At 33.3% G+C, this 12,885-nt stretch overlaps 1 protein-coding gene across 5 annotated transcripts in view; it reads right to left on the reverse strand.

Annotated features, from left to right (window-relative positions):
* Positions 1-12,885, reverse strand: part of GREB1L (GREB1 like retinoic acid receptor coactivator) — a 178,854-nt gene that overhangs the window by 35,374 nt on the left and 130,595 nt on the right. For all 5 annotated transcript variants that reach the window (XM_087707196.1, XM_087707194.1, XM_087707195.1 and 2 more), the window contains 5 exons: positions 11,747-11,866; positions 9,953-10,090; positions 8,668-8,853; positions 2,633-2,959; positions 532-660 (listed from right to left, as the gene is read on the reverse strand). In XM_087707196.1, coding sequence (XP_087563322.1) covers positions 532-660; positions 2,633-2,959; positions 8,668-8,853; positions 9,953-10,090; positions 11,747-11,866 — 900 coding nt within the window. The remainder of the gene's footprint in view (positions 1-531; positions 661-2,632; positions 2,960-8,667; positions 8,854-9,952; positions 10,091-11,746; positions 11,867-12,885) is intronic.

Genomic DNA, 12,885 nt, shown 5'->3' on the forward strand with positions numbered 1-12,885 from the left:
TTATAACTGATTGGGTGATTTTAGGAAGCTCCTGCAAAAGTTAATTTCAAAGAGGAAACTGTAGACTGAGTGTGTTAGATTTTAGAATCAAAAGATTGAAAATAATACTTGATTACCAGCATTGTTTGAAAAGAAAACTTAGTCTATTGCCCTCAAATTTCTCTCCTGCCTGGGCAAAACACACAAGCTTGATAGAAGAGATAATTAAATTAATAAAGTTTGCACCAAATGATTCATTTGTATTAAACAGGAGGGGGAGCTCTTACAGCATAAGGTAACATTAAGAGGAAATAAATTGATGCTTTTAAGAACTGAGGAAAATAAAATTATTTTCTTCCTATTATCTCTTTTTCTTTACTTTTACACATGCACTCCTTCATAAAATTTCTGAATCAATTTTATGGATCAAGATTACCTTAATCTTTTAAAATGATAGCCTGCAATAATCAGCATTAAATTTGTTAATTTCTGAGGTGATTATTTTTGTAAATGGACACATCAAAGTAATGGCAGACTGTAAGATTCACTTACCTAAAGATGTGTTTTTGAAATGTGATGCCAGAAAACTAACTTTTCCTGTAATGAGCTCGTAACTTATCTCCTTTAAAAACTCACTGGTGGTAAGCATGCTCTCTGCCAGAGCTCTAGACTGGTATTGACCTATGGAAATATGAGAGGGTGAGGTGCGACAAGATAAAAAAAGATCAAGACTTTGCTTATGTGAATTTTTCCTTTCTGTTTTTCTTTTAATACTTGCCAGAAAAGCTAAGTAGCCTTATGTAATGAAGACTCCAGTATATCTTTTATTTACCCAATCATCTTGACAATCTAAAACTTCTGGATATATAAACTTGTAATCTCTCATTATGTAGTAAAGATTTTTTTAAACTACTCTTCCAGAAACCTATTAGGAGCTCACCTTCTAAAAGAGAAAGCATAACATTAACAAAAAGGATTTATTGATGGAAACTCTGCCTTCAGTCCCAACTACGTCAGATCTCACTGAACCAGCAAATGCATTTTGCATTCTAATCTATCATTAAAATACAAATTTGGTTTGTAGATTATTAATTTCCCACATCTGGGGACATATAGCTGATTGAATTAAATTACAACTCCTATATGTATTCATGTGTGGTGCTAATGTTTAAAATCTTACATACATTCACATAGAAACAAGTTTTATTTAACTATTACATTATCCAAGATTTCAAGGAGGCATAAATTAGAAGTCTGTCCCTAATTTTATCCTCCCCAAAATACATCTTGAGGTAGGATGACATAGTATTACTGGTCCAAGGTCATCCAGTTGACTCAGGGGTTGAGCAGGACTTGACTCTCCCTGGTCTAAATCCAACAAATGAACCACACACTGATATCTTTGAGTAAACATAGGTAAGATTGTTAAACCATTTAGCACTTTAAATCTGCAAAACAGTGATTGAAACATACAAATCTGTCTCTTTCTGTCACCATATTTGGTTTCTAACCTATATTAATAATAGCCAGTTTAAGCCACCAGACTAGAAATCAGGAGACTGAACTTTAGTCCTATCTTAGGTATGAAAGTCAGCTGGAGACTTTGGATCCAGTCATTCTTTCTCAGCCCAATTTACCTCACAACTTTGTTGTTATGGGAAAATAAGGGGAGGGAGGGGCATTAGGTATTTCCACCTTGAGTTATTTTGGGTTACTTTTTAAAAATAATAAAGGTGGAATAATAATGTCTAAATAAAAAATCAAACATAGAAATGGTACAAAACCTCCCATAGCTCTTTAGCTTCATTTAATGCCATTTGAGAAAGTCTGAATGTTTTTAAAACAAGAACCAAAAATAGCAACAGGTAAAAGTAGAAAATTTTAACAGACTATTTTGCAAGCTAGTTCTTTCCCATCCAGTAGATTAGTGCATTGTGCAAGTCAGAGTTAAATCTACTTTCCTCCATATCAGACATCGGATTATTTGCCTGAGGGGTTAATATCTAGTATATTGTTTTAAAGTTAAAATGAAATGTTGCTCACTTGGGTGTGTATGTGTTGTGTTGTTTTGTTCTATTTCTTATCATAGAAATCTATCACATATTATTGCAGGAGGGAGGACAGTTCAACCACAACAAAGACTATGATTCTGGATATGAAATCAGTTGGGGCTGGAAAAGTACAAGAATTGAAGGGCTGAATGGGCTGGAGAAATCATTTACTCCCTCACTCCCTCCATTTTCAAAAGGCACCAATGTTCTTGCTATCACCAATGAAGCGGGGAGAAACATCTTTCTGGAATGTTTCTGAAAATCTGAATGTATCCATTTTACATTTCTAAGATAGTCAAGACTAACTTCTATGGAAAGTTTTTGATGGTTAAAGTTGATGGTATAACCCACATGCCAGGATACAGAATATTGTATATTGTCTTGTGAGTATTCATGTTGTCTATTTATGATTTTTGTTTGGAGTTGGTCGTATAAGCAGGTTATTTAAAAGTAGATTTCAATCAGCCTTCTGTCTGTTTATCTCTCTGACTGGGATCCAACAATAACACAAAAACTATATGTTTGAAGCATGCTGATACACCAAATATTTGTATTACATTTCAGTAAAAATGTAGTTGATACTACACAAAAAATATACCTACCTAAAACTATCACACAGAACTCACTTCCTCTGATCTTCGAGGTGCAGATAGCAACCACATAATCGGGCACCTTCTGTTGGTGCTTCATTTCAGTCAGTGACCGCAGTGTTTCAGAAATGCCTTCTGCCAAGGAATTCTGAGTAACCACCACATGTACCATGTCTTGGGAAACGCTAGCAATTAACTTAGCAAGCCATGGAAGTTGAGCTGGCGACAAAGAGGTGCTCGGCGCATTCATTTGTAAGGATTGTTCCCTTGAAGTAAATTCCTGCATAGCTTTCAGCATGATCTGTTCAAATTCTTCCCTGAGAGGTATCTTATCAGGACCTGCAATGTCATTAAATATGGAATCAAAACATATCATAAACACCTCCTTCATCAACCTAACTTGTTTTGTTACTAGGTCAGAATCCTACCAAAATAATCCAATCAAAATAGAAAGTTTCCCCACTTAAAAACACCAGCATCTCACTGTGAATAGATTTAACTATTATCGTAATATTCACAAAATAAGAACTATTTGGCAGAAATTAAGATGCTAAGCACAGAATAAGATGTCAACAGGTTACTTGGTTTGTCTCTTACAATGGTTCCCTCACTCTCTTCTTGGCAGCCATCCTTTTGGCGGTGGGCTACTGTTCGCACCTCAGTGGCATTCTAGAACCTGCACTATATTGGATTGATAATTACTATCCGCATAAATTAGGAAACAATTGAAACAAAAGATTCTTCTATTTTTACCATTCCTGTAATTTTATTACAGTGTGTTTTTAGGGGAATAGCCAATGACAGAAGACTCCAGCAGTTGTTCCTTTGCCTTAATGCACAATCCACTATGCGGTCTCCAAGTACACTAACAGAGATAGAGATGGCAGCAATTTTATCATCATATACAAAAGTGTAAGAAGAATGTGTATAAATCTGCATGCCTGTGGAAGCTTTACTTATATAATGTGAAATTCCCTATTTTTACAGCTTTCTAAAGCACAGATACATTGGATTACAATTCCCATTATTATGAGCTATTTTACTATGCCTACAATATCTGAACGTTCCTGTAGTATAGTCTCCAAAGGGAAGCTTTCAGAAGGACAAATATATAAATGTGTTATGTGAAGGCTGTTGTATGTCTAAGCATGCTATAATATACCTAAACCAGATGATGCAAACAGCCTGATTGATCAGGATATATAATTTTTCTCATAATAAATTTGAAATGACTGTTCAACAGTTTATTATTTATTAATAGACAATAGGTCTATTAAATAATGATGTAAATCTAATAGGTCTATTAAAAAAAGACCTCTAATGGATTTCATCTGATTTAGGAATTATTTAGAATTGTAAGAGAACAGAAAATTTCCCTGATGCTTCAGTTTGCTCAATGTCAAGAAAAACTCAAATTACTTATAAAATTCACCTTTTAACCCTTCAGGACCAGAGAGTTTCCTTTTTTAATATGTTCAATTGCTTATATAGATTAATTGATCCTGCTCTATTATATTTAAGCCATAAATTCTTAAATCCTAAATATCCTAGACTTAAATATCCTAAACTTGCTCCATTTCCCCAGGTGTGCCTACACCAATATTTGGCCCCTAAAATAAATTCTTCAAATAAATATATTCATGACAATACTTTTCGTAGAAACCCAATTTGATTCTGACTAAGTACATATACAGAAATCAATGTTATGGCTTTATTATCAAACTTAATTTTAATTAAAATATCTCTTTTTAAATCTTTTCTACTGTGAAATCAACATTAGCTTTAAGTAAAATGCAATCATTTTGGCTTATTACATTATAATTTTTATTCCAAAATATTTGTCTTTCCCCCCCAATATATATGTTACTTATAAGAAAAGTTCAGATAGACAAATTTAAATATTTACCAATTCTAATTCTTTTCATTTGATCTCCTAACTTTCTAGCATTTAGAAAAACTATCCTATGCTATTCACTGCTGACCATTTACACTTCTGTCCTATCATTTTTACCCAGTAAACTCATTAACAATGAAACTTTATTCCAAGTCAATTCATTTGCATTAAGTCTAAGAAATCTTGAAAAAACATTGATTTTTTTTGCCTTTCCCCCCTTTCTCATTTTTTCTCTCCATTCCCCTCCCCAACTACTTCCCAACCCATTTAGACCACATATAAAAGCAGTTCACAGAGGACTAATTAAACCCTTGAATTTAAAAACCTGACTTTCCCCCCAGGCCTTCCTTTAAAATAGTTGGGTGGACCTCTTTAAACTGTAGAGAATGTGGAAGAATTGTTTATTGTTCCCTCAGACACCCCTTCTTTTATATTCTATTGTTGTTTACTAACACTGTAAAGCAATCAGAGTTGTTTTGGAGTTAAATGACAGAGAAATTAAATTAATTAAATACTGTAGACAATTCTCTTGAAACATAGGAATCTTCTTTATGGATAAGATGACATTAACTAGAAACAAAACTCCCATTTTATGTTATTTGTATCCTGCTATTATTATTTTTTACAAATAACTGAAGGCAGTGAACATATCCAACACACCTTCCTCTTCCGATTTTCCTGACAACAGCAATTCTGTGAGTTGGGCTGAGAGAAAATGACAAGCCCAAGGTTTCCCAGTTGGCTTTCAAGGCTAATACCATATTTTGTGTTTTGGTCATTCTTCCACAAAGGCTGAAGACTTTTCTTTGCAACATGATTGAACTAATATCTTGAAAACATAATATTTTATCTCTGTCCCAATTTATGTCTTCCAGCTCACAAATGTTTTGCTGTCTCTCACCAGAGCATTTAGAAATCTTAGTATTAATTGTCCTTCTACATGTTTATCAGAAAATTTTATGTCTTATAGCTTTCCATTAAGCTTGCAATGAAATATACAGTTTTTCTACATTTCTACATTTTCTCTAAGACCCACATGATTTAGTCTATTCTGATCCTGAATAACATAAAATCCAAATAATGTCTGTAACGTTTCCAATATCAATATTTATTTTTGGTAACAACTTCATATACTTTGCCAGCATTTTGCCACAACATGAGAAGACAATTCTTTAAGCTGTTCATTAACTTGTTCAAACGTAACTGCCAATTTTTGTCAAATTGAATGAGCTAACCTAACCCCTTATATCTTTAGATTTTAGTTGAGTTTATTTTAAGAATTTCCAATGGACCATTTGAAAGCTTCATCCTGAATGGTGCTCAATTTTCCTTATATTTGTAAAATCATCCTCTCCCACCATTACTTTTTAGTTACTATAGTGGAGTGCCACTTCAGGATCAAACACGTACGCCTTAATTCCTCTTTTTTGGAATGACCTTTCTTTGACATTTTTTATTACTAGTTATGCCAGTTAGCCAGATATTTATAAAAAAATGAATAGCAAAAGTTATTAGAAAAGATGGTTGAGAAGAGACCAATGCATCATCTTTTCTGGTAGCTAGCAACATCCTCCTCCATTTTCTCACCCTTGGTTCGAATATTTAAAGAAACCTGAACACACACTTAGATTTATCCTGGCAATGTTAGCAGATACTAAACACTGCCCTACTGTATGGATGTGTTCCATTATTACAGAAACTTGTTTTTTGTAAGGGCATTAAGATGAGTATAGTTCTTGTTTTGATCAGAAGTGTTCAGAAGTTAGCTTTTCCTCACTTTGTCTCACCTAGCCAGTTGCATCAGGAGATAATGGGTTCATGAAAGAAATAGCTAACAGGTTGCCAAGGAAATGTTTCCATTATCAAATCAGCACATAAAATAGTCACTGAATATTGATTGGCACATAGGAATTAAAGGAGTAAATAGAACTTTTACTCTCAGATTTTGATCTGTGCTCAATCAGATCAATACGATGGATATTGGAATTAAAACACATTCCTCAGAAAAGGAATGATATATATGAGCGGTGCTCATCTCTGTTTCTTGGCCAAGGAAATGAGCATTGCCTAAAGATAGTTTCCATGGTCATATGGCCAAAGGTAAAGCTTTCCACTGAAGTGGGACCTATTAATAACATTTGCTTTCAAACTGCTAGGTGAGCAGAAGCTGGGGCAGGAACGGGAGCTTACCCCATTGGGCAGCACTTGGGTCTTGAACACAGGCTGTTAGCTTTCCAGTTAGCTTTAACTGCTGAGTCACTGTGCCCCAGCCCAAAAAGAGAAAGTACATATTACGAAATTTTGTTTTTGTTTTTTTTCCTGTGAAATTTGGATTGCACATTTACAAGTACAGTAATTACAGTAAAAGTATGAACACTGAAATTTGCTACACATCTGATTTTGTAATATGTACCATTTAATATGAAAGAGAAAGTTCATATTACAAAATCAGATGTGTAGCAAAATTCAGTGTTTGTGGTTTTGAGCAGGACTGTACTTTTAAATATGCAATCTGAATTTCACAGGAAACAAACTCGTTAGTGTGCATTTGGTAAAAAATGAAGCAACATGCAATGTATGTAAACACATGGAGACATGTATATACTTTTTACATTGCTTTTACTAAAAAAAAATACCTAAAAAACACTTAATCCAACTCTTTAATCTTCATTTTCCACTTGTTACATGACACTGAAAACATTTCCTGAGTTGTTTCCTATGACGTTTAGCCTAAATTTGAGAAAACATTCAGTTATTTTGGAATAGAAGGGGAGAGAGGGAGTGACCTTTGTCAGTTACCAGGAATATAAAGTCCTGTTACAGGAACTTTCCATATTTTTCCCTAGAAAAGCAGCCATAATATTCGATCAAATATTTACAAATATTTTTGATTTGTGGGTATTTATTCTTTTAAAAATAACATAAACATAGATAAATGCAGATGATACAGTACTATATAAAACTCAAGGGAAAATTTGTCTTCCCATCAGTGTGGTTAACATACGGTTAGATTTCAATAATTTTTATATCAACTGAAGTTTCAGTTAGGGTTAGAACCAAGTCTTATATATAGCCATATATTTTCAAATCCATACCAATTTTCAAAACTGCTTCTTTGATTTTACACCTTTTCCCAAATACAGGATTCCTGAAGCAAAACTCCTGGAATACCCAGTAAAATACTGAGAAAAGAGATAAAGAATACTTGAATCTGCTGAATGATGGTTGCCTTGTGCAATTTTACAACAAAGGTAGATACACAAAGCATAAAAATATTGTATTTGCTGTAAATAATAACGGTTGTGAAGAAGTGTGTATTTTTTAAATTTTCTATTATACACTTTAACCATTTAGATCAAAGTTATTTGAAGCACTATATTTCTCTTCAAAACAAGAACTTCATAAATTATTATTATTTCCCAAGAGAGGAACTCTTATAAAATATTTGTGAAAACTCTTGGCTAAAAAAGCACCCACGTATGTTACTGCGTAAAATGTGCTTAAAAGGAAGATAATTTGTGTGCATGCAGTCATGTGCATTGCTGTCTGCTGCAGATTTCACAATACAGTTCAAGGGCATTTCAAGTATCCAACATCAACCATTAATGCTTTTACAAATACAGATTAGCCATATTGGGGAGGGAAACTACTCATCAAGGAACACTGGTGCTATTCCAACGATGAGTCAGAATGATTTGCAACTAGTAAGCAATCCATATTGGGTTCTTACTCTAATGAAGTTGCAAAATTTGAAAAAGGTAAAAAATTATCCTGAAACATATTTATTTTAAGTCCTTTCTATTTTCTTAATAGGAATTGTATGCAAATATACCTTGTGTAGAAGCTGCCCTACTTGCTTACATTTACAGAGTAGAATTTATCCATTCATGCAGTGAAGCCTTTCTCAATGAAAGCAGATAGTTATAATTTAAAATTGCCCCAAATTGAAAAAAAATGAAAAAGATGTTAATATTCCTAGAATGAGGGCAGAATAACGCCTGTCCTTATTTTTGTGAGACTTAGTCTCACAAAAATTGACCACAGAAGATTAATCTCTTATTATAAAAAATAAAGTTTATTATCTGCTGATTTGTAGGAGATAGTATCTATGTACACCGCCCCCCCCAAAGCAATATACTTTTTAATGTCTTACCTAGCCAGACAAGATACTGTATTGTTAAAATAATCATGTTCTCCACACTTAGTAACTGATTCCCAGTTAAACCAAAAAGATCCAAATCTTTATTTTCCAGCTGAGGAATCTTGTAGGAATTCACTAGCAATGGACTTACTACAATGTCTCCAACATTCCCATAGAAATAAGGTAAAGTGCCATAACCTTTAAAAAACAAAAAGAAAAGTTCAAATTACTGCAGAATTGTTTTTCAATTTTTTAACATTATGAAATAAAAATTATTGTTAAGCAAGGAATAAAGATACACTTTCACACAAAAATATGGAAAATTCTTTTTTAGGTGGGATGTAAAGACCATTACAGACCATTACTTAACAATGATAATTTAGACCAAGAGCTGGTTACCAAGTATTCAAATTGTAATCAGATGATTGCAATGATTCTGTGACAGACGCAACTATGAGGATTGGTAGTAAATCTCCTCGTTCAGTGCCACCGTAACTTCAAACTGTTGAACAAATTTATTCAGTGAGGACTACTTGTATAAACCTAGATGACAAAGACATCTATGCATTTTAAGATCTAACAAAAATGAAGAATAGTGTAGCAATGGTTGTAACATTAGTAGAGAAATAGATATCTTTCTCTACTATCAGTAGTACTAACATCCCTCCTAAATCTCAATTTTAGTTCATTGCCATAAATCCAAATGTAAAAGTCATAGGGGGAATTGTTTATATGCTCTTTTTACCTGTATCTTCATGCAATATGCAGTTTTTTAAAGTAGTAATCAATAAAATATTTTCATACTGTCTGTAGATTTTTTCTGACATAATTGCAGATTTTATATATATACTTTTTTTCTAGGTATACTGACCCTTTCTGTCTCAGTAACTTGACAATGTCTCAAGTTCAGAAACTGAAATAGCATTCTGTTATTTTATTGTTTTATATACAAATGTTAAAATCTAGCACTAAAATATATACTTTACTTCAATAGGTATGAATGAGATTACTATTACTTGGAAGGAGTGAATGAAAGCAGAGCACAAATGACAAGCCACACTGTAGCATGGAATATATGTAATATAAGTACAGGTACATTACACATTACATTTTCATCCCTTTGGGACCATAAAGATTTTTTTTCCTCCAAGGAAAAGTAGTTCTACCAAGATCATTTTTGGATACAATATTAGGTTTCAGAATTTTAATCCAAAAATAAACAGTAACAAAACAAAACAAAAAATCTCCAAGAGAGTAACAACTGTAGATTATTGTACTACATTATCTGAGATCTTACCTATTAGAATCACTGGTCTGATTCCAGAGTTAATCAGCAGATTTTCAGGAACTATTACAGTCTCCCCTGCAGGGATGGGTTGAGGCTGTAAAATTCCAGTTAACATTGATTGCGGAACTGGGACAGATAAAAGAGGCTCTATAAAAATACAGAAAGGGGACAGATCTATTATAAAAAGACTCATGCTGTGATTTGGCCTTATGAACAATTTAAGTTAAAAAAAAACCCATTCTTGTTCTAGAAATCATTAAACACAATAAAATTCAAACTACACTGCATTTCTTTTTGAAAGTATAGTTAATTCTTTCAAACCATGAAGGCTCTGTCCTTAGCTCACCCTTCCAAAAGAAGTTATATATTTTTAAAAATCTAAGTTTGTAGTTGATGGAGGTGAATTAGAGAGGAAATGATGCTTATACAATTTCCTCAAAGCCAGGTATTATAACAGAGCTGCTTACAAAGACTCCATTGAAATGTTACCTATACAAAGAATCAGATTCAATACTAACTTATCACATCACATGCAAATAGTGAAACATTCTCACAGACTTTTTCAATTTTAATTTATCATATCCTAATCACAATCTCCATAAAATCAAAACTTTAGACACAAAGGAGCTATAGAGAGTTTTAAAGATAAAGATGTTACTTCAAGCATATAAAGTATAAACTCTGTTATTGCAAAGCTGAATTAAAGATTTGCAATAATTAAGCACAGTAAGAGAAAAAACACATCTTTTTAAAAGCCACATACATATTTTTTTGCTTTAATACACAGTTTGTAATTATCCAGGAGAAATATATGCATTTTTAAAAATATCTAGTATGGAATACTGTTATCCATTAACATTTTATTTCAAAGTAATCCCATTTCAGCTAGCAAACACTTTCATGGATGATCTAGGTCAAAGCAAGGTGGGGGAAATACAACCCAGCTTACCATCCCTGGGGTTTCCTGGTAAGTTTTTATACTACTGCCTACAATGTCCTTCTGGGCCATCTGGCAAAATCAGGCTTTGTTAGCAGTGCTCATTCCTCCTGTCAGAATGCTTCCATAAGATGGTGTTGGGGAAGTCTGTTTAATAACTAGGTCAATGATCTATGCTGTCCCACCCCATGTGATTTAACATCAACATCAGATCTCTTGAGAAGCTCATTTTGACCTTTTGCATGGGGTACCATCAGTTTTCAGATGATACCCAGCCCTATAATTGTTGCCTTGGTAACAGCTCTTCTTTCTATCCTTCAAGGCCATTTCCTATGACCTCTACATATCTCTCCTCCAGATGTGTGTGCTGGACTGTAACTCACTATACTGAGAATGAAGGCAAATGACATCCAACCCATTTGGAATGCATAAGATTAGATAAAGTTGTTGTATAGGGAAAAGGGCATGTGGAAGAAAGACTGCTGATGTGACTACCTATAGTAGAGACAGCATTAAATAGCATTTATCAGTTTAATTTATGACCCATAAGAATAAAGGTTTCTGTCATGATATATAGATCCATGTCGGAATGATATTTATGTAATATGCATGTATTGATAATCTACTGAGATGAAATTAAATACAATCTGTACAGACATCAATTGGGAGACTTGGATTTATATCCACCATTTGGTCATGAAATTATTGGGAGATTCTAGTAGAGTCTAATTTGGAGATAGATGTTGTTGTACACCTGAGCTGCTATAGCAAAGGCTATTTATCAATTCCAGAAGTTAATTAATTGATTAAGGTGGATATATATCTCCAGGTCACTGGCTGAACACACACATATATCAGAATCTTGCCTGCTCTTGGAAGAGGCCGGATAGCAGGAACAGGCACAATTACACCAGGAGGAAGGGCTGGGGATCCAGGAGACCATCCTCGGTGTCGTTTCTTGGGTGGGCCAGAACTTGTCAGGGTAGCTAAGCAGAATTAATACACACAAAGAAAACATAAATAACAAAAAGTATATTTACCTTCTATATGCTTTAATGTCCACCCCATATAATAAAGCATTTTTATTGACAACTCTGACTTTCAGAAACTTTATAACTGCTGAAGTCATGCTAATAAAGTAGGTAATAACAAGATCAAGAAGTTATTTTTACTTTTCTCTGCAGCTATATTAGAGGCAGATGGTAACATCAGTGGTTTGGAGAGAAAGGGGAACTGAATGCAAAAAAACTACAAATATTTTTAGACAATTGTAAAACAAGCAATTGCACTTTGGATCAGAAGAACACTGTAAGAAGATAACAAAGCAGGGGGTTTAACAGGGTGGGTAAAATAATACAATATGGCAGCTATGCCACAGCTCCCAACTTTTTTGGACTTTCCTACAACAAAGAGTATGTACAATATCTCTGAATATTATGCAAAGCAAAGCAAGATCAGTATTTGATATTTGGATAGCATGCTAAAGTTTTCTGTTCCACAGTTGACAATTATTATAATTATCCCCAAGGAATTCATTTTCATCTTTTGTCTTATTAAAAATAACAGTTGGGACAGGGTTGTTGTTTTTTTAGCTATTTGGAAGGCTACAATCTACACAATTATTTTTTTTTAAAAAGAATACTTTTATATGTCCAGAATCGCTTGTCTTCTTTGTTTAAAAAAATGGAAGATGAGCCTTTTATTTAGCTATAATTTATGAAAAATAAAATGAAGAATGTTGGTTTTAATCCTAGTCACATGGAAGCTAACTGAAATTAAAGGAAATGCATTTTAAATTGTGGAATAGTAAATTTACTTACATGTCTTATTTTGGAAGACTATTTTGGTTCTTTACTCTTTCATAATAAAAGTTAAGGTTTTTTTCCAATATGGGCATTCTTTTTTACAATGTGTTACTGAGTAGTCTTGACAAACCTCAGTTTCTGGCATATTTTTCTATTTCTAAAGAAAACTGTATTAAATCTATATTATTCTAATTAATCAG

Source organism: Thamnophis sirtalis, unplaced genomic scaffold, assembly GCF_051295495.1.
Source record: "Thamnophis sirtalis isolate CommonGarterSnake01/CBP01778 unplaced genomic scaffold, rThaSir2_p1.2 scaffold_2, whole genome shotgun sequence".
NCBI classification, from domain to species: Eukaryota; Metazoa; Chordata; class Lepidosauria; order Squamata; family Natricidae; genus Thamnophis; species Thamnophis sirtalis.